General features: G+C 44.3%; 1 protein-coding gene across 1 annotated transcript in view; it reads right to left on the bottom strand.

Moving 5' to 3' along the window:
* usp34 (ubiquitin specific peptidase 34) overlaps window positions 1–22205 on the bottom strand; it is a 105962-nt gene that overhangs the window by 51267 nt on the left and 32490 nt on the right. The window contains exons 10-28 of the mRNA XM_028568762.1: window positions 21798–21890; window positions 20829–20954; window positions 20088–20217; window positions 18382–18512; window positions 16897–17612; window positions 15216–15430; window positions 14250–14368; window positions 14041–14168; window positions 12083–12172; window positions 11769–11864; window positions 10424–10506; window positions 8579–8733; window positions 7768–7881; window positions 7471–7570; window positions 7044–7206; window positions 5822–5948; window positions 3297–3447; window positions 1663–1763; window positions 1187–1402 (exon numbers count right to left, since the gene is read on the bottom strand). Of these exons, the coding sequence (XP_028424563.1) occupies window positions 1187–1402; window positions 1663–1763; window positions 3297–3447; window positions 5822–5948; window positions 7044–7206; window positions 7471–7570; window positions 7768–7881; window positions 8579–8733; window positions 10424–10506; window positions 11769–11864; window positions 12083–12172; window positions 14041–14168; window positions 14250–14368; window positions 15216–15430; window positions 16897–17612; window positions 18382–18512; window positions 20088–20217; window positions 20829–20954; window positions 21798–21890 (3054 nt within the window). The remainder of the gene's footprint in view (window positions 1–1186; window positions 1403–1662; window positions 1764–3296; window positions 3448–5821; window positions 5949–7043; window positions 7207–7470; window positions 7571–7767; window positions 7882–8578; window positions 8734–10423; window positions 10507–11768; window positions 11865–12082; window positions 12173–14040; window positions 14169–14249; window positions 14369–15215; window positions 15431–16896; window positions 17613–18381; window positions 18513–20087; window positions 20218–20828; window positions 20955–21797; window positions 21891–22205) is intronic.

Below are 22205 nucleotides of genomic sequence, written 5' to 3' on the forward strand. Positions count from 1 at the left end.
CACACACACACACACACACACACACACACACACACACACACACACACACACACACACACACACACACACACACACACACACACACACACACACACACACACACACACACACACACACACACACACACACACACACACCTTTTATTGGATTGTTTTTATTTGCATAGACATGAAAAAGAAAGATCCTGCACTCTGCTCTTAATCTGCATCACCTCATCATTCGGATTCATAGGCATTAAAAAGGGGAATCTGGGGAATTATTTTTTGGGCTTTTCCGCTTTTATTTTGATAGGACAGCTAGGTGAGAAAGGGGAGGGGGGGGGGATTCCCATAGAGGCAGGCAGATGTTTATTTTTAAAGGCAGTTATTTCATGGATCCAGGATACTATGCATTCTGATAAAGTTCCCTTGGCCTTTTGAATTAAAATAGCCCCCACATCATCACATCCCCTTCACCATACCCCCACATCATCACATACCCTTCACCATACCCCACATCATCACATACCCTTCACCATACCCCCACATCATCACATACCCTTCACCATACCCCCACATCATCACATACCCTTCACCATACCCCACATCATCACATACCCTTCACCATACCTAGATATTGCCATGGTTTTATTTCAGTTAGCCTAATAGCTGGTTTGATTTGCATGAAGAGTATGGAAAGTACCCAATCCCAATCTCTAGGTATGGTGAAGGGTATGCGATGATTTTTGTATTCCTATTTTTAGTCAACTTTAGCATGGGTGTATTCACTTATGCTGAGCGCTGTATCTCACAATGTTTATTTATTGAGACATACTCCCACGGAGGAGTTACCGCCCACACCTGTGTACGGTACCCAGAATTGGCGGAGCATTATCTATTCAAGATCATTGTTTTAAATGCTCTTGACGTGAGCTTATTGAATGTTACTTGAACGCATTGGATGAGATAATGTATGCTTATGTTTCATGCATGTTTCATGTGTATTGTGTGTTTGTGTGCGATGCGTCGCCATTTTGTTCTCTCGGCTGCCCAAGACGAATTTTCCCTACAGGAGACAATAAAGGCTTATTTTCTCTTATCTTATAGTCTCCAAACGCACCAGCACTCCTTTGTATTGCGTCATTTGATCAACAAAAAAAAAAGCTTATATCATCTTTCTGTCCTCATTACGAGTCGCTGTCACCCACCTCAGGGTTCTCGTAGACCTTCTCGGCGTTGGGGCTGGGCGGTTTGAAGCAGGCCAGCATCTCCAGCAGGTCGAACAGCGTGGTGAGGTGCGGCTCCTGGAGGAGCAGCAGCATGGGGATGTGCTCCTTCTGGGGGGGCGGCAGGCAGGAGGCCGGCAGCTGGACGCCCTCGCCCTTCCTCTCCCTCCGCGGAGCTCCCAGGGACACGAACACCATCTGGGATCGGAAAGATTGAAAAGATTGGAATAGTTGGAATGATTGGAATGGCTATATCATGTTTTTTTTTCCCGGTTGTATGGTGGTCGTCTCGCTTCCCCCCTAGCGCCTGGGAGAAGCCTGTGTGCAAATCCGATGCTGACCTCATGGAGTTCTCGCTGTTGCACACTATCTTTGGGATAATGACATTTTGTATCGCTGCATCTGCCTTTGTTGTTTTTAGGTATTAGCAAACCAAAGGGAAGAAAGCCAGCAGTCACCTGCATGTCTTTGAAGCCCAGCTCATGCAGAGTCTTCTCGTCGTAGTCTGTGGTGAGCTCGTGTCCAGAGGAGATCATCCTGACTGGTCCCATCAAACCCCCTGCAGGAGACAAGACCGAGACAGACGTCACACACCAGCTGGCATTAAACAAGGAGAGCTGTTAAAGGTGATCTAACAATCAGGGATCCCCCGGACTCTCCGAGGTAAATTAAAGACTATTTGAGACCTTTTTAACACCACTCGGGATGAAATGTAATGCATACTTCACGGCCATATAATGGAAAAAAATCGGTTTGGATTTTAAGCCTGAGAAAAAGAAGTATTTACCAAGTAACGTTAAGTGACTTTTTAATCTTGCATTGCCAGACCTTCCTCCACAGCACTGCGGAGGAGGGCCTGGCTGATCCACACGACATTCCGGGATTCGTGCTCTGGTTTATAGACATTTCTTTAAACCAATCACAATAGTCTTGGGCGGTGCTAAGTGCCGGGTGGAGCGATGGTGCCTCTGCTAAATAGCCTCAGGAAGCAACTTTTTTTGGTGGAACATGTGGACGTTCAAAAGTAGTTTTAGTCGTGCGAGATAAAAACTCAGATTGGACAGATAGTCTAGCTAGCTGTCTGGATTTACCCTGCAGAGATCTGAGGAGCAGTTAACCATAGTCCTCATAAATCCACTGGAGGTTAGAACGCCAACACAGAGGAAGAGGACGGTGACATACATTCGGCAAAACGTGAAAAATTATGGAAATGAAACGCAGTCGACGTTGACTTTGAATACAATATTCTTGTGAAGTTCGTTTGTTCCCTAATATCATAAAACATTTGTCGCATTTAGAGCTCTTTTCCTATGAAACACAAAATAGAAATTATGTCAATTTAAACGTTACCCACGCAAAATATTTATTCATGATGTTACGGCATTTATTTGATCCTACAAAAAGACAAATTCAATACCTTTAAGGACTTATTTTTGAAATATTAAATGTAGAACTTTAGGACTTCAAAAGGTCCAGTGTGTGGGAATTTCTCCCATCTAGCGTTGTGATCATATATCGCAATCAACTCTCTCGCACCACGTAGTTCAAAGTAGGTATTACAGCTACGGTAGCCTTCACGCTTCAAAAAGCCGGTCTCTTGCTCTTTTCAATCTCCTTTTTCTGGCCGAAGAAGAAGAAGAAGAATCCTGTTCCTGAAATTTGGATTTTGAATGTGTAGTCCTCCATGTTTCCTTCCTGAAACTTGCCGGGGCCGGAAAGCTACGATACCTATTAGCAGCGTTAGCATCAGCTGTGAGTTTATCATGTGACAGCAAAAACACGAAAGGCGGAGCAGTTTGTCCTGTATGTCCCTTACAGGCTAACGTATTTAAACATGGAGCATGAATGTGGAGCGTCTACCCCAGTTCATGCAAATGCAAAAAGTAAAATGTCAAGCCAATAGGAATACTTGGAGTTGATGGTGGAGGTAAATATTCATGAAAAAGGACAAGTTTGTGAACGGGCAACACAGATTTTGATAATGAACAACTAAACACGTTACACACTGGGCCTTTTAAAGACCCCGCGGGTACCCTGACAGATGGTTGTTAGAAAGTGAACAACAGCAAGGGGAGGATGTGAGCGAGCTGACCTGGGAAGTCTCCCGCCTGCCGGCCACTCTGGCCGAACTCCTGCAGCTGAGCCTGCTGGTTCATCTGCTCCTTCTGCAGGTTCTCGTACCAGTGGGTCACCTCGGCCCGCAGGTCTGCTACCTGGTCGCTGGGATACATCTCGATCGTCATCTGCAAAAAAAAAGAAGAAAAAAAACACAGTATCCATAAAGTCTGAATGTACTGATGTAACAGGTTAATATTTACATTCAAGGATCGGCTTTCTATGACAAATATGAGCTAGTGTTGATATTCACCGGCCACCTCTGAGTTTATTAGGGCTGGGTTTGAATTTTCCGATTCAAATCGATTTTTTAAAATTTAAAATTATCCGACATTGATTCATAAGATCCAAAATCAATCTTCGTCTGCATCATTTGAAACAAGAAGGAATCCATTGGTACCGACTACGGCACGCTTGCTCGTCAAGAAGGGGGTTAAATAACGCTCCAAAAAAGGTAGGCTACATTTTGGCGAGGGAAAACCTGGCATGGCCATTTTAAAGCAACACTAAAGCACTTTCCCCGCTTCGGTTCCCCTACAGGTTGGAAGCGGAATTGTCCATTACGTTTCATGATGCAAGTTTGCCAGATCGGGTAGCGGCTCTGTAGTTTGAACGAGACACGGTGAGACATTGGGGACACAATGGACGATTCCGCTTCCGACCTGTAGGGGGAAGGAAGCGGGAAAAGTGCTTTGGTGTTGCATTGAAAAGGCGTCCCATGACCTCTGACCTCAAGATATCTGAATTAACGTCACTAAACACTCTCTGACTATAGAGTCTGCAGAGCTGCACTTTATTGTGCGTTTGTGTTAAAGCTATAGTGCGTAGTTTCTGTCGCCCCCATGAGGAATTCTACTGTCGGCGCGCCCACATGATACAAGCCTTACGTCACATGTGTCAAACTCGAGGCCCGCGGGCCAAATCTGGCTCCTCGCAGATTATGATCCGGCCCGCATATCAATTTAGGTTCACAATAGATTTTGGCCCACCTAGATTTTGTCACTTTTGCTGACATTTTTGCCACTTTTTACAACATTTTTGGGCGCTTCTTTTCTATGACGGCTGAGGAACTTTCTCCTGACTTCTTTAGGACTTTATGTCGACCAAACTGTGAGTGAGAAGACTATATGACACATGCAATAATACAATAAAATATATTGTGAGTTTTTCGATTAAATAAAAGCCTATCAATAAACTAAACATGTCTGGCCCTTAATGTGATTCTTATTTTCCAGTGAAGTTGAGTTTGACACCCCTGCCTTACGTGATTGCGCATCCATCCACTCCCCCACCCCCCTCTCCACACAGTTGCTAATAGCCAAGGAGGACACGGAGGATTAAAAAAACATGATTGACAGAAGGGGTCATTATCTTCCCTCGAGTTTTTTGCGCGGGAAAGTCGCCGGATGCCACAATCTTCTGAACATAGTCATACTGAGAGATACAGAGAGTGGAGTTGTGTGGAGCAACTCGATGTTCATTAATATCAAAAAGCTACACACTAAAGCTTTAAATAAAAAGTACATTAATGGAACTGCTAACATTAATACTTTTAATAATGCAGCAGGTTACAGGGAACCTTGTACAATTGTAGAATCTCTTTCATGTCTGAGCAACATTGGTTTTTCAACTGAAATATCCCAAATCAACATTGAATCGGAAATCGAATCAAACCAGGCCCTGGTGAATCGGAATCGATTCGTCAGCTGATGGCCCTAGAGTTGGCATCGTTTGAATTTGTAGAATTTGAAAATGTGTGACTTTGGAGGCAAAGCATGCAGCTAGAACAACAACCAGTTTTCCCTGGGACTATCAAACAAAAACTTAAAAACAGAATGTGAACGATTATTTAAGCCTATAAAAAATTTAATTAAACATCCATGGTAGCATTTCCTAAGCTTTAATTTCCAAATTGCACAAAAAAAGAAAAATAATTAGACATAGAAGCATGGAAGATGACTATATTTCAGCTAGGGCAGAAACGGTTATTAAATTAGTGCCGAACCGCCAACGGAGAAAAGGGGGGAGCAGTCCGCACGCAGCCGCACACAGAACACACGGTGTAGGTTGATGCACGTTATGTGGAACCAAAAAAAAAAAAAAAAATCACAGTGGGTAAAATGTTACCTCAGTCCCCAGCAAGAGGATTGTGTCTGTCTTTGACACTTGCAGCTCTCCTGTCTGTTCAAAGTAAATGAAAAGAAACGGATCCTTATGCATTTGGGGTTGATTCCGCTGTACCGAACTCGCACCGAAACGTGACTTCTGTGTTCTGTTACACCCCTATTTTTCAGCAGATTATGTTGAGGACCCTCCTGAGCATAACAACACACAATATACAATTCTTCCTTCTACTTCTAGTACTCTAGTACTGCTTCTTAGCCTCCCCGTTTCCCAGTCAGTGTGTAAATGTGCAACTTCAGCCACCTCTAAAAAAAAACCGCCCCTTTAGGTGATGCACTGTAACGTTTCAGAGCTACGAGCGGGATGTAGATTTGTCACCTTGTCAGGAAGGCCGGCAGGCTGACAGACGATCCTGAGCGGCAGAGACTGTTTGTCGCTCAGAGCCTTCAGGTGGCTGCTGATTCCCGTCCCCTCGATCTGCCACTGCCGCAGGTGGTACGCAAACCTGACGGAGGAAACAACGAGTCGTTGAGCAACCACTGTGATCTGTGACCCAGTGTGGGACTGGGATCATAACAATCCTATATAATCTGTTAGATTGTTGGAGCAGAAAAGAAATTCTGTTCTTTAAAAAGGAACACGCCGATTTATTGGAGCTTATTTACCGTATTCCTCCAGAGTTAGTTAGCACAGATCCTGGAGGTAACCGGCTCCATCTAGCCTAGCTTAGCGCAGATCCTGGAGGTAACCGGCTCCATCTAGCGTAGCTTAGCACAGATCCTGGAGGTAACCGGCTCCATCTAGCCTAGCTTAGCGCAGATCCTGGAGGTAACCAGCTCCATCGAGTCTAGCTTAGTACAGATCCTGGAGGTAACCGGCTCCATCTAGCCTAGCACAGCACAGATCCTGGAGGTAACCGGCTCCATCTAGCCTAGCTTAGCTCAGATCCTGGAGGTAACCGGCTCCATCTAGCCTAGCTTAGCACAGATCCTGGAGGTAACCGGCTCCATCTAGCCTAGCTTAGCACAGATCCTGGAGGTAACCGGCTCCATCTAGCCTAGCTTAGCACAGATCCTGGAGGTAACCGGCTCCATCAAGCCTAGCTTAGCACAATAAGTGCTCCCAATAAGTGACAAAAAAACACCAACATGTTCTTATTTACATGTTGTGATTTGTATAGTCACAGCGTGTTCTGAGAATATAGTTCCCAGTATGTATACGGTTAGAAGATGACTGTGTGTCATGTGACCTTGTTATTTGTGCACCCTGTGACTTTACAACATGTAATGTTGGAAAATGTTATTATGTCACTTATTGGGAGCAGTAGGCTAGATGGAGCCGGATACCTCCAGGAACTGTGCTTAGCTAGGCTAGATGGAGCCGGTTACCTCCAGGATCTGTGCTAAGCTAGGCTAGCGGTGGGTGCGTCAGACAGAGTTACAACACACACAGAGATGAGAAGGATATGTATGGACTTATCTAACTCTGGGGGATACGGGGAATAAGATGAAGTCCCAATAAGTCGGCGTGTTCCTTTAATACAGTCAGTATTTATATAATTGGCCTTTCATCTGGTGTAAATCTTCCTAAGTGTGTGTACCTGCGTCGAAAGGCCTCCAGGTGTGTTTTGAGCATGAGAAGCCCCCGCTCGATGCTGGTCAGGCTGGAGTGGGCGTCCTTCTCCAGGTTGGCGGAAGCCATCAGCAGACTCTCCATACACTTCCTGATGAACTCCTGCTCCTTCTCCAGGCCCGTCTTACCAGCTGGAGACAAAGACATGACGCAGGATGGTAAACTTTGAATTCATATTTTATGAAAGATGTGAATTTTTTGGTTAAATGCTTCTAAAATGGCTTGATAAGTGTACAATGTTCAGTATGTTTCACCCACCTTCAATGCACTGGTGGCTGGTTCCACTCACACAGTGACACACAAACACTAGGGATGGAACGGTTCATACACATTGGTTTATTTTTGTGTGTGTGTGTGTGTGTGTGTGTGTGTGTGTATGATGGAGGTTAACTGACCGTTGATGTAGTAGGAGTTGATGTACTGGATGGCGGCGCGGCTGATATCAGCAGATTGAGCTCTCAGAGCAATCCCCCACAGCTGGTCCATCCCACACAGCTGGAGACACAGACACACACACACACGTCTGTGGGTTAACCGTCTGTCTACTCTGACTTAACTGAAGGCAAGATGAGCACTTGTAACATGTCAGCGCAGATCGCCAGATTGTCTCCAAGCTGTTTTAAGTTAGGGTCAGCTATTAAAAGGTTTATTTAAATACGGTTTTACAAAAAAGTTCAGAGGAGTTTGTGTACCTCACAGCTGGAGGCGTTGTCCAGAGCGCTGGTGGCGAGGCGGGCTAAGTTACACAGGTGTTGAAAGAGGTTGAGGCCCGTCATGCTGATCGTCTCCGGCTTCAGCTGGGGCATCTGATGACACACACACACACACACACACACACACACACACACACACACACACACACACACACACACACACACACACACACACACACACACACACACACACACACACACACACACACACACACACAGAGTTACATTAACACACACACAAACACAGACAAACTGACATCACCACACAGCTGCTCCAGTAGAGCTGTCTGAGCATAAATGTATGAAACAAAACGGTCTCTTATTTAACTCATTTTTACTTCTCTTACAAACCTTATTTGAAGCAGGCTTTTTTAAAACCAGGATATGGTGTTTACAGGACCAATTTTTTTTTTTAATCCTAGGATTGCGAAGGCATGACTGGCCCTACTCTCCCTCTGATTGGCTAGTACACGTTGCCTTCAGCGGTTTTGTTGGTTGGGTTTAGGCAAGAGACGTTGGATTAGTTAGGGTAAGAATGTCCAAGTAAGCCAATCAGAAGCAGAATAGGGCCGCACATGCTTTCGGCATCCTGGGAAAACCGACAATACTCGCTTACAGTACATGCACAACACATAACCCGCATACCCGTGCGCGTGTCAATGCACTCATTGATGCAAATTGCAGAGTACAGAACATTCAAAATGCCTAGATACTTCAGAATATCCAGGAGCAGAGGAAACCCTACAACTAAGACAACTGTATACTGTTGTGGGTTTGTTTCCCCTCCTACCTTCTCCAGGAAAAGGTGCTTGTAGGTCTCCATGCCCATTGCATGCTGGTCCTTGCTGCGGACCTGATTGAGGAACCAGTGCAACGCGTCGTCGTAGCACTCAACGTCCTCCACCAGGCAGTGCCACAGGATGTCCACCTGCTCCAGACTCAACCCTGGGAGACGGAAACACACTCGCACAATTACACACGGGAGCTACGTCAGATGTTAAGACAGACTCCAACGCTTCTGTACTCAATATAACTCAGCATTCATTCATTCATCTCTCCCTGCTTTTTCTCCCAATGGTTTACTTAGCATCCCTCAAGCTATCGAATCAGTTCTCAAAAGAGTCCAGAGTAACAAGGACTAGAAGACCAATAATCCATGTAATGCAAAGTTAAACGTTTGATTTTCCTGTAAAATAAATTACTGGATACTTTCATCTCTTCAGGCCTCTATAATCTGGAAAGGAAATGTCACTCCGTCTGGACTCCCACTGTGTTCCTGCAACAAGAGGCTTTCTTTGTGTGCAAATTCGATGGCGTATGGTCTATAAATACATAGTTTGATACTTTCTATTACACTCAAAGACTTAATACATCTGAGAGATCAAAAGCAAAGAATTGAGCAAACATTGGGATTTAAAATGCAACGATGAGCTACAAAGATACAAAAAAAAGGTACCACACACACACACACACACCCCATTGTTCTCAGTGGGGCAGCTCAGGTTACATAATGAGGTCTATTTTAGTAGCTTTCCCCAAAGAGACTCAAAGAGTTCACTGTGAAAAATGCTTCTCTTAGGAAAAAAAAACACCCTTGCACTTCGTAGAGCCGTTTCTGCACATTTAACCCAAATCCTATCCACGTTTAAATTGCCGCTTGTCAGCTTTCAAAGCAAATTGAACCATTTTGAGTTGTGAATGCGATTTTCCAATTTCCTAGGGACCCATTTCACCACAGCATCAAACTTGCAAAGACTTGAAGAGGGCTTAGTAAGGTTGCAGACAGCAACATCAAGGGATTACATGGTTATAATTATTATTGGAAGAAAAACAAGGACACTGTACCGGTAAATATACACTGCAAAGTTGGTTTTCAATGGGGGGTTTTTATGCTCTGCGCCCCACAAATAAAATGCACTGACCTCTATTGTAATGGGGTGGCATCAAACATAAACAGATACCACCTGTATAACTAGATATCACACACAATAGGTGAGAGAAATCTGATTTTTTTTTAACAATTTGGATGAAATAAACCTTTAAAGGGTAACTACTGTTTTTTTCCTACCTGGACCCTATGTTCCAATGTTTTGCGTCTATAAGTGACTAATGGGAACAACAGTCTCGACAGACATTGGTCCAGTATTAAGCGAGCAAGCTACAAAGTCAGTTAATAGGACAATTGTCCAGCTTGTATTTACCTTCACAAAAGTGCTTGTTTTGCTGCTGACAGACTCAGATTAATATTCTAAGTGTCTGACAACATTAAGGAAAGGATCCCTTCAGAGATAGACCTTTAAAACCTCTTTGAGACCTTTCTGTTTAACCAGAAACAGCTCTGAAGTCACTAGCTCTAAACCTACCAGAATCCATTTAAAAAAGCTATACTTTAAGCGTGTATATTAACGCAATATAATTATATTAACAGTGTTGAGATCAGCCTTTATGACGGCAGCCTTATGCATGCTCCTCCAAATAACAGCTATCATTCTCGGTGTGTAAAAGTATCTTTAGCGTGTGAACCATCTTTTAAATTGGACTCCTGATTGCTTAAATGTACAATAAACTTTTTTATTTATTTAATTTTTTAATCCAGATTAGTTCTCTGAGCAGAAGAAAGGACGTTGAATCTTACTGAAGTGGTCTGGAGATCCCAGTGTGGAGAAGACACAGGTTAGGAACTGCAGACGGACCTGGACCTCCGCACTGTGACTGTACCTGCAGCGACACGGAGAAGAGAGACAGGTCAGTATTAGTAGGGACAGTTTTTATAAGGAGACACTTTATTATTTTTACTGAAATCCATGATGTTCATACAGATACAGGTCTTTGTAGCTGCTTCTCTGTGTGATCTTGTGTCCAACAAGTGTTTTACTGTTCAAACATGTTTGGAATAACCAGAAGGAAATTTTATTATTCAATATGTGTACTGATATGAACCTAGGGGTTAATAACACGTGTGTACCCAGTCGACCGTTCTCTGGGATAGGGTTTTCATGCTAATCGAATGTGACCAGTTTTAGCGCAAACCACTAATTAGCTTATACTGCTAGTCGTCGGGGCATTTCTACACCACTAACAAGGTTCAAAATAGCAACACACTTCCATGGTAGCATAGTGAGGGTCCCTACGTGTTCACGTATACATGCGGGCGCCATCTTGGGAAAACAGGTACTTGAACTCCTTCACAGTTTTAATAAACTGTCTGTACACTTGAAAAAATCTCAATGCTTCAGTTTCCATGTAGGGACCCTCATTATGCTACTGTGGAAGTGTGGTGCTATTTTGAGCCTTGTTGTTGGTGTAGAAATAGAGATTTCTTTTTACTTTACCATCTGCCCCGACGACTAGAGTTATAAGCTAATTAGCGGTTTGCGATAAAACTGGTCACATTCGATTAGCATGAAAACATATCCCAGAGAACAGTCGACTCGGTACACAGGTTCATTTTGCGCTGGAATTGTCCTTTAAGGATCGACCAATACTGGTTTTTAAAGGGCGATACCGAGTATTAGTAGTTAATGAAACCAAATATCGATATTTTGACCCATTATGCATGGTGATCCGGCATCATTTATCTTGGTGCCATACCTCGCATGTAGCTGTTGGCTTACTGCCACTGTTTAACAAGTTATTAAAACAAAAAGGCACAACTCCGGGAGGACTTGGTGTCGCCATCGGCAATGCATTTTTTTTTTTATATGCGAGTGCGTGCACATAAGGCATAACGTATGCGTTACGCTGCACATTATGGCAAAGGGCAGGGGACATGCAGCTCGGCATAAGATTCCCCAACGTTCAGTATATGCACCAATAAAAGAAAATAGAAATACATTAATAAATTTAGATTTAAAAAGCAATAATTGCTGACGAGTCTCGAAGCTCGAGTCAAGTCTGAAGTTTTTTGGTTCGAGTCGCAAGTCAAGTCTGAAGTCAGCCGTTTGTGCTCCCTAGTAGTGATGGCAGGCGGACAGACGTACAGTGCAAACTTGTGCAGGTGTTCCCGGACTTCCTGGATGTAGTGCTGCAGGTTGTCGAAGAACAGCTTCATCATGTGCAGCTCCTTCTCAGCCCACCTGATGGAACCGAAAAACACAAACCAGCACCGCACTCATGAAACGAGACCGCTCCCTCTTCACTTCACTTAAAAATAAACAGTTTCTGTTTAACATCTTAAGACCAGCAACATTTTTGGTTCGCACGCAGGGAAAATTGTAACAGAAGTTCAAAGAATATAAAGTTTAAAGCCCACCAACCTATTAATCTGAACTTGGTAGCTGAAAACGTTACTTACATGGTGATCCAGTGAGTGTCATAGCTCGAGCCAAACTGCTGGAAAGTGCCAAAAAGTTTGGGTAGTAGACGCAGGGAAACCACAACGGACCTGAGAGGGGTGGACGAGAAGATGAGAGTCAAACACCAGAATAAAAGAAAAGAGAGAAATTCAACAGGACAGGCGATTTAACGAAAGGATTGATATGGAGTTATATTACTGCATTATTTCAATTTGAGAGCATTTCTCACTGATATTACGTTCAGATTTCTTGCTCTCACACTCAAATAGTCACTGCTCGTGCTTAGATTTGCTCTGCTTGTGCTCAAACTTTCTGCTTAGTCAGCTGTAGTGTTGACCAATGAAATGATCCCTGCCCCGTTGAGGGTGCGTTTATTTTACTTTAGAACGTCTGTTGAGGGCGGCTGCACTGTAACCAATAACTGTAACCAAGTTTACATATCCCCGCGCCGTTCATCGCTTGATTATAAGTATATGTCAACAATGTGCACAGAATGGTCGACGCACTTTCACCTGCACCCATCAGGAAACGGGAGAAAGCTTTGAAGAGGGACGTATGAAGTTATGTCCACAACTACGAGGGTGAGTAACATAACTTAAGCACCTAGCTAGCTAGCTAACATATGGCGCTAGCATATAGCCTTCACGTCCATAATTTACGAATTTCCGGCCAATTACCACCGCCAGCTCACCAACTGCCATTTTGACCAATTAAAAACCTGTTTAAGGCTTGTCAACCAATGGAAGGCTGGTCTGTCATTGCAGATGAAACAAAGATCGTATGGTAACACTTTACTTGAAGGTATCTACATAACATGACACTGTCCTGACTGTGAAGGACACTTACTAAAAGAAGCAATATGTCATGAACGTTTATGATCTGTTTATAATGTTCATGACACGTTCATGACAGTGTCATGTCACTCTTATGTAGATACCTTGAAGTAAAGTGTAACCGAACATATATAGTGAACTTGAAGCCTGAAAAGATAGATTTTGGTTCATTGTGTGATCCAGCGATTCTCGCGTGTAAGGTAACGTGTTTTGAGAAATGCCTCTGCACCGCGTTGTTCAGGACCTGTAGCTCACCGTCTGAACATTTCACTTTTCTTTCAGTCACTGTTCTGCCGACTTGCATTCTTGGTGCAAAGGCAACATTTATACTTTGCCACATGGATAACTGCAAAAACAGGGCAAGTTGCACTAAGCTGTAAAATGTTATGGCCGTGTTTGTGCTGTAATATCTTTTATACATCTTTTTTATCTTTTAATCTTTTATAAGTCGCACAATTTTATTTTTTATTATTTTATTACCCTTTATTTTACCGGGAAATAATCCCTTTGAGATTCAGAATCTCTTTTTCAAGGGAGTCCTGGCCAAGACAGCAGTATAACAGTTCCATATTAAAATATACAGTGAAAAACAGACAACAGAAAAACAGAGTTGGCAACTTAACATCATCGCAACATAATCACCAGCAGCGCTCCGTAACAGCACATGTGCATTTAGTACTCAAATAGTCCTTTATCTTAATTTTAAACTGTGTCATTGTTAGTAAGTAGTCTAATTTAAGATGATTCTGCAATTTATATCAGGATGAGGGTGCAAAAACTTTAAAAGCACTTTCACCGAACACAGCTGGCGTGCAGGGAATGTCATACGTGATTTGCCCCATGTCATGTTGCAATCAGCGGCCATGTCCATTCTTTGTGATTTTGCCTGTCTGAGTTTTCTGGAAACATTAGTTTATTAGCTTAGTTAAGTTTTTTTTACAATTGTTTACTTTATATTTGCAGACAGGGTCATAAAAGATGTTATTTGTGCTTTTTTTTATGACAAAGCCATAACAGCAGGTTCATGTTCAGATACAGTTCCACGCAGCTTTCAGACATGTGCCAAATTCTCTGAGTGTTGTTTTTTTTCTTCCTATGAATAAAAAATCACGTGTCACTCCTACCTGTGGTGGGCCAAGTTGTCAAGGCAACCCTCGATGAAGCGCATTCGGATCTGTCGGTCGGTGAACCAACAGACGAGCGAACACAACAGCTTTTCGGCTTCGTTAATCAGCCCCTCAGACAGATGAATCTACAAACACACACACACACAATTAAAACCAGATCACACGGAGGCCCATCTCCATCTATAAAGAGAGGTTTGAAGTCGTACCGCGTCCTCGTCCTGCACCAGGTCCCACAGCAGCGTGTTGCCCTTCTTACAAACGTTGTCCAGGTTGATGTCGGTCACCGCGTGGCCGCCGGAGTACTGATGCTTATGGACGGACGGACCTGCAGAGATACAGAGCGCTCACAAAGTCAGCTTTTCCGTTTCTTTGGCAGGGCGATCACTTTAATTAGTCTTTCGGGATTTAAAGGAACATGCCGACTTATTGGGACTTTAGCGTATTCACCGTAACCCCCAGAGTAAGACAAGTCCATACATACCCTTCTCATCTCTGTGCGTGCTGTAACGCTGTCTGACGGCTCCAGCATTAGCTTAGCCTAGCACAGATCCTGCAGGTAACTGGTTCCAACTAGCCTACTGCTCCGAATTGTGACAAAAGTGACAAAATAACGCCAACATGTTCCTATTTACATGTTGTGATTTGTAGAGTCTGGCGTGTACAAAAAACAACGTAACATGAGACACAGCCATCTTCTAACAGTAAACAAACCGGGAACTATATTCTCAGACAGGCTTGCTGCGAGCATATCACTCCGCCCAAGTAATATATTCTTCCGCCTGAGAATATAGTTCCCGGTTTGTTTACAGTTAGAAGACGGCTGTGTCTCATGTTACGTTGTTTTTTGTACACGCTGTGACTCTATAAATCACAACATGTAAATAGGAACATGTTGGCGTTATTTTGTCACTTATTCGGAGCTGTAGGATTGCTGGAACCATTCACCTGCAGGTTCTGTGCTGGCCTGATGCTGTTGGAGCCGTCAGACAGCATTACAGCACGCCCGGAGATGAGAAGGGTATGTATCGACTCCTCTAACTCTGGGGGTTACGGTGAATAAGCTAAATTCCCAATAAGTCGGCGTGTTCCTTTAAACACAAAAAACTGACGGTAAAAGCAACCCGTTGTATTGGTTCAAAATAAACTTTCACGAGGCCTCGAGCGTGGCTCACCTTGCACCAGGTGCTCATGGTAGATGGAGGCCAGGTTGGGGAGGTGCTGCTGGAGGTGGGAGCTGAGCTCAGCGTGCGAGTTGATCTGGACCAGCTCCTCCTCGCAGCCCGACTCCTCGCCGTCGAAGTCGGCCATGTTCTTCTCCGACTTGGCGCTGACCTGGGAGCTGCTGCAGCTCACGTCGTCTGCACTCAGCATGTCCTCCACCATGGGACTGACGGAAGGCCCGGGGTTGTAGAAAAATTAGGCAGACAAGCAGATCGATTAAAGATCAAACCGCTTTATCCCAATAAGGCTGGGATATATATCGATATTATAATTATATCGTGATAGGAGACTAGATTTTGGATATCGTAATATCCTGATATGACATAAGTGTGTCTTTTCCTGGTTTTAAAGGCTGCATTAAAGTGATGTACTTTTCTGAACTTACCAGACTGTTCTAGCTGTTCTATTATTTGCCTTTTCCCCACTAAGACATTATGTCCACATTACTGATGATTATTTATCTAAAACCTAATTGTGACGATATTTTTGTTAAGGCACCAATTGTCAACCCTAAAATATCACCGCAATATCGATAGAGGTATTTGGTCAAGAATATTGTGATATCTGATTTTCTCCCTATCGCCCAGCCCTAATCACAATTGCAGAAGAGGGATGCTAATTTAGAGAGGGTCTTTAACCTATTGCAAAATAGCCTCAGGAAGGAACTTGTTTTGGTGGAACATGTGTAAGTTCAAAAGTAGTTTAAGTCGTGCAACAGAAAACTCTGATTGGACAGATAGTCTAGCTAGCTGTCTGGATTTACCCTGCAGAGATCTGAGGAGCAGTTAACCATAGTCCTCAGAAATCCACCGGAGGTTAGAACGCCAACACAAAAACAGAGGAAGGTGACGGACATCCGGCCCAAAATTAGGGACATCGAACGGAATTTCCGGCAGCACCTGAACAATCCCGGAAATGAAGCGTCATTGATATAGACTAAACAGGGTCAGCTCACCATCTGGGAGGCTCAAACATACTTTTAGCCGCCAGTCTTCACAGTGGGAGTCCGCCATAGTGGCACGTGTCACGTAGTTCTCAGCCGTGAGCGCGGTCCAGCAGAGAGCCACGAGCAGATTAAAAAAAGCGCAGCTTAAAACGCAAGTTGCTAGTGTAAAGTTAGCACTGGCAAGTTAACTCGAAGTTTAGAAATAGATTGTAGAGCCTATTTTTCTTTTGAAGATCATTTTTTGGCCATTTTAGGCCTTTATTTCTATAGGACAGCTTAGACTTGAAAGGGGAGAGAGAGGGGGGAAAATGACAAAGGGCCGCAGGGTGGAGTCGAACCTGGGTCTGCTGCGTCGAGGAGTAAACCTCTATACATATGGGCGCCCGCTCTACCAGGTGAGCTACCAGTCACCAAGCCTATTTTTCTTTTATAATGCAAAAAATAGTTTAATACCTTTTTTTTAAATTTATGTTTTATTATAACATTGTTTTTAACTGTTAATTAAATGGTTTTAAAATCGGTCAAAATTCTTATTGTCGGTTCAACGCTTAATCATTAACATCTCTATTGCAGAACAGTGTTTGAAGATATGACATCAGTAACAAGCGATTAGATTTCCATGAGAATATTGTTAGTATACAGAGGTTAGACCCCATCATCTCACTCCCCCATGAATTAGGCCTTACCCTTCATGATGGTGGTGGTGATGATGGTGATGGTGGTGGTGCTGGGGGCCAATGAAGCGCCGGCAGTTAAAGAGCTCGCCGCCCATGGCCTCTCCGAGGAAGTCCCCCGGCCGCGGCAGGCACGGAGGCTCCTGGGGCCCCTGGACCATCTGCGAGGGGCCGATGTCTGCCGGCTGCTGCTGCTGCTGCTGGGGCTCCGACCCGTCGGGCCGAGTGGACGACGACGCAGAACAGGCATCCAACATCCTCATCCGGCCCTCCAGGGACGTCGAGGCCGCTGTCGCCATGACGGCAGAAGTTTCCGGGTTGAAGGGGTGAATCTTGGGCTTGGCTCCGCCCCCTGAGCCGCTGGGCCCCTCGCCGAGCGCCTCGCCAGCCTTCCTCTTCCTCGACTCCGTCTGCCCCCGGGGCTCCTTCTGCTGCCCGCCTTCGGCGGCCGAGCGGTTGCCCTCGTCTTCGTCCTCCTCCTCGTCCTCGTCTTCCTCCTCTTCGTCTTCCTCCTCGTCGTCCTCCTCCTCGTCCTCCTCCTTCAAGGCCTCGCTGTCCGCCATGTCGTCCGAGTGCATCTCGCTGCCGGGGCTGCCGGCCGATTGGCTGGCTCGGCTGGAGGCCGCTTCGTTGCTAGAAGCCTCGCTGCGGCCGCTGCTGCTGCCCGGCCCGCTGCTGCCTTCCTCCACGCTGTTGGCCGTCTCGTCGGAGCTGCCCTGCATCGACTCCTGGGGAGACGATACAAGAAACGACGCTATTATTTTAAAGTGCTCATATTCTGCTCATTTTCAGGGTTCATAATTGTATTTAGAGGTTATATCAGAATAGGTTTACATGGTTGAATTTTTCCAAAAAAGCCATTGCTGCGATGAGCTCTCTGATTTAGCTACAGAGTGAGACATCTCACTTCTGTTCCATCTTTGTTGGGAGTCGCACATGCTCAGTAGCTAGGTAAGGACTACTAGCCAGTCAGAAGCAGAGTATGAGGGTGTGCCCTGACAGTACCTAGGTAAGGACTACTAGCCAGTCAGAAGCAGAGTATGAGGGTGTACCATGCTAGCTGCTAGGTGAGCATTATAACGTGTGTTACAAAGTGACCACGTTGGTCTCTGAAGTAAAGGCTGGACTACAATAGAGCTGTTTGGAGCAGTTGGTGAACAGAGTTTTCTGTTGGAGATGGTAAGTCCCTTTGGGGGGGACTTTGGGCTTTTTCACTTTGTAAACCTGTAACGTGCACAAAAAAAGATATATAACACAATAAAGGAAAGGGGGAAAGCCAAAAAGCATAATATGAGCACTTTAAAACACTTGTGTGCTGATTCAAAACATCTTTCATTTTTTTTTGAACTTCAGAAATGCAGCTCAAAAGTTCCATCTGCAGCCATGTTCCAAAGGGACAGTGAATCTGCATCTGCTGGGTTAATGACTGCTAAAATGCAAATTAAAAACGGCGACAATCCAAATCAGCTCGACAGAGTGTGCGTACTGGGTGCGTACCTCTGTGTCCGACAGCCTCTGCTGGCTCCTCTTGCTGCCGGACATCATCTGGTCGTCCATCTCCATGTCGCTGCCGCCGCTGTGCTGAGTGTCGCTGTTGTCGCTGCTGTCCGGGCTGGCGGCCGGTGAACCTGAGACCAGACAAGAAGAGTGAGAGCCAGGCGGAGAACCTCCTGCGGGATAGGAAATCAAACCCTGGACAAGAGATGTTCCCATACCGATACCAGTATCCGTATCGGCTCCGATACTGCCTAAAACACTGGTATCGGTATCGGGAAGTACTGGAGTTTATGCACCGATCCGATACCACGTAATAAAGCCCTAAAGAAAATCTACGTTAAAGTAGTTTATTTATGTTCTTTTTCCGTTATAACTGACAGTCAAACTGGAGAATAAAAGAAAGTTCTACGGCATTCATTGTTTGCGTTTGTTCATGTTTCACAAAGAGTTTAACCTGAGCCAGACCGACAACAGAGATAGAAATCATATCACATCCATACAGGGATAGTAGTATACAGCTGTTAAAACATAATGAAATATATGACACTCTGGTATCGGATCGGTATCGGCCGATACGCAAGTTCAGGTATCGGAATCGGGAAGCAAAAAAAGTGGTATCGGGCCATCTCTACCCCGGACACACACACACACACACACACACACACACACACACACACACACACACACACACACACACACACACACACACACACACACACACACACACACACACACACACACACACACACACACACACACACACACACACACACACACACACACACACACACACTCACAGCTGCACACCAGCAGTAGTGCTTCAAAAGGCTGAGGAGAGAAGTATGAAAACGCTTTGCAGAACCTCATCCTTTACACTACATGTGTCAAACTCAAGGCTCGCGGGCCGAACCCGGGCCCTGGCAGGTTTTGATCTGGCCCGTGTATCAATTTAGGTTCACGATAAATGTTGGCCCGCCTAGTTGTGCACCAAAACAAAAAGACAGGCAACTACACAGACACAGAATTTGGTAGATTTGCTGACTTTGAGACTCCCAGGAATTCCCACAGAAGCAGAGAGTTTTCAAAATTAAAGCTGGGAAACCGGTTGCTGTGAGTCGACTTTAAAAATGTAATCTTTGTTTTGCTTGATTTGCTAAATTCTAACATTTCTAAGGAACTATTTGCTGCCTTTCTTTTAGGGCTTTATGTGGACCAAACTGTAAGTGAGAAGACTATATGAGACATGGAATAATACAGTCAAAGACATTTGACTTTTTCGAAATAAAAGCATGAAAATAAACTACATGTCTGGCCCTTGATGCAATTCTCCATTTCCAGTGTGGCCCTTAGTGAAGTTGAGTTTGACACCCCTGCTTTACGCTGACACTGCGTTTGGGTAGGATGTGAACATATGCTGCCTCTACACATCCTTGGCCTCTTTGTGCTACCGGGTTGGCTCGCTGAACGGGAATCTGCAGCTTAGCCGGAGATATCTCCACCAGGGCTGCGCAATTTATCGTTTTTATAATCTCTAATTCCTATACTGTGGTACTGAAACGTTTAATAAAGTCGGAGTAATTCTTCCATCACTGTCAGGAGGAGGAAAAAGTCCTGATGTTGATCACTCCGGGTTCCTCTGGACAGAGGGCTGAATTAATCTCGAACGTAGCTTTTGTGTTCAGATTCGTGAAGGACTTCAGACTGACCTTTCTTGTTGCCCATGGGGATGTTGGTGTTGAGCAGCGAGGCGAAGGAGCTCTGTTTGGAGAGCTGGGCCTTGGCTGCCAGGGCGTTGTTCCACAGAGCCTTGATCAGCATGGAGGCCAGGTACAACGTCTGACGAGGGAGGCACACGTATACGAGCCTTTGTTAATATTAAATCCATTTTAATTTCGGATTTTAATCCATGTTAATTCCATTTTGAACTGTGAATTTTTTTTGTGTGTCTGTGAGTGTGTGTGTGTGTGTGTGTGTGTGTGGCTGAGTGTGTGTGGCTGCGAGTGAGTGAGTGAGTGAGTGAGTGAGTGAGTGAGTGTGTGTGTGTGTGTGTATATATATATATATATATATATATATATATATATGTGTGTGTGTGTGCGAGTGTGTACCTGTTTTACTATATTTGTGGGGTCCAAAAAACGGAGAATACAGTATACTTGGGGGGACCAAAATGCTGGACCCCACAAGGTTAAAGGGCTGTTTGAGGGTTAAAACTTGGTTTTAGGATTAGGGATAGAATTAGGTTATTGTTAGGGTGAGGGTAAGGGTAAAGGTTAGGCATTTAGTTGTGATGGTTAAGGTTAGGGTAAGGGTTAAGGTTAGGCATTTAGTTGTGATGGTCAAGGTTAGGGTAAGGGGCTAGGGAATGCATTATGTCAATGACGGGTCCCCACAAAGATAATAAAACAAACATGTGTGGGTGTGTGTGCAAGTGTGTGTGTGTGTACCTGCTCGGTGTGGGCGCTGGGGTGCAGGCCTGACACCAGGTTGAGGACGTGGCGGAGAGGCACTGGGTCCAGGTTTTTGATGAGTGAAGGGAAAAGGTCGTGGATGTAGCGGCTACAGTGTTTCAGCTGAAAGACACAACAAACAGCCCAGTTCATTACAGAGCATGTGAGCAGCGAATAAATATCTGGGTTATTTCCCTGCATGTCATTCTGTTGTTTTTCTGTAAGCTTGCTAAGAATAACATGCGATTACAATATTACGATTAACATCATTTTATATAGATATATTGTCATTATTCTACACTAATCCACAATACCATGCAATCAACTGCACAGTTTATACAACAGTTCCATCCCTACTATAAGAACTAATTTCCTGTTTCATGCTGCTGGAAAACTAAACAAATCATCATAAAATTGTGTGTGAAAAAAAGTGTTAATATTTAGCGGACAGGTCTACAACTTAAGAGATTTCTTTTCCTTTTTAAAATCAGAATCCGAAAAGGGTTTATTGCCACAATAAGTTCCACTTGTTGTGAATGTGTCTTGGTGAGTGGTGCATACATAAACAAACATTTTGAAACCTACATTATCTACTAATAATTGTTTAAAAAGGAAAAATATAACTCCAAACAGACCAGCCAACATTGATGTTTAGAACCTATGGTTTATAGGTTATATTATATATGGTTTATATTTATAGTACTGATATAGTGATAAATAGTGTCAGCCCCTTCATGCTGCTCCACAGAGTAACTTAATGGAGCAGAATAAAGCAGCATACATCTGTCTTTTTTTGTTATTTTTGGGGCATTTGAAGCCTTTATTTTCACAGGACAGATGAAGACATGAAAGGGGAGGGAGACGGGGAATGACATGCAGCAAACGGCCGCAGGTCAGAGTCAAACCCACGGCCGCTGAGTCAAGGAGTAAACCCTCTATAATATCGTCTCGTCTGTCCAGTCTTACCTGAGCTGCAGCCCAAATACAGTCAACATGCTGCGTGCTCAGACGGCCCTCTGCAGCCAGAAAGTTCAGGATCACTTGGCATTGTTTGATGATCTGGAGAACACACACACACACACACACACACACACAGACACACACAGACACACACACACACACTTAAGATCAGCTGTGCTTCAATAAAAAAAATGACTTCCATTCTCCAGTGCTGCCCTGTTTAAGTGAAGAACTTGTCACAAAGCAATATAAATCCAGTGCATTTTAACCATTGTGTTGTCTTCCCCCCCACCATGAACTTGTTGTCCAAAAATGACCTGATTTTGACTTTGATTCTTTTGTCACTTTTTTTCAACACTTTCATAAATTCATGGTCAATAGACCTAATGTTCATTCTTCGGAGTAAAAAAACCA

Source organism: Perca flavescens, chromosome 2, assembly GCF_004354835.1.
Source record: "Perca flavescens isolate YP-PL-M2 chromosome 2, PFLA_1.0, whole genome shotgun sequence".
Taxonomy (NCBI): domain Eukaryota; kingdom Metazoa; phylum Chordata; class Actinopteri; order Perciformes; family Percidae; genus Perca; species Perca flavescens.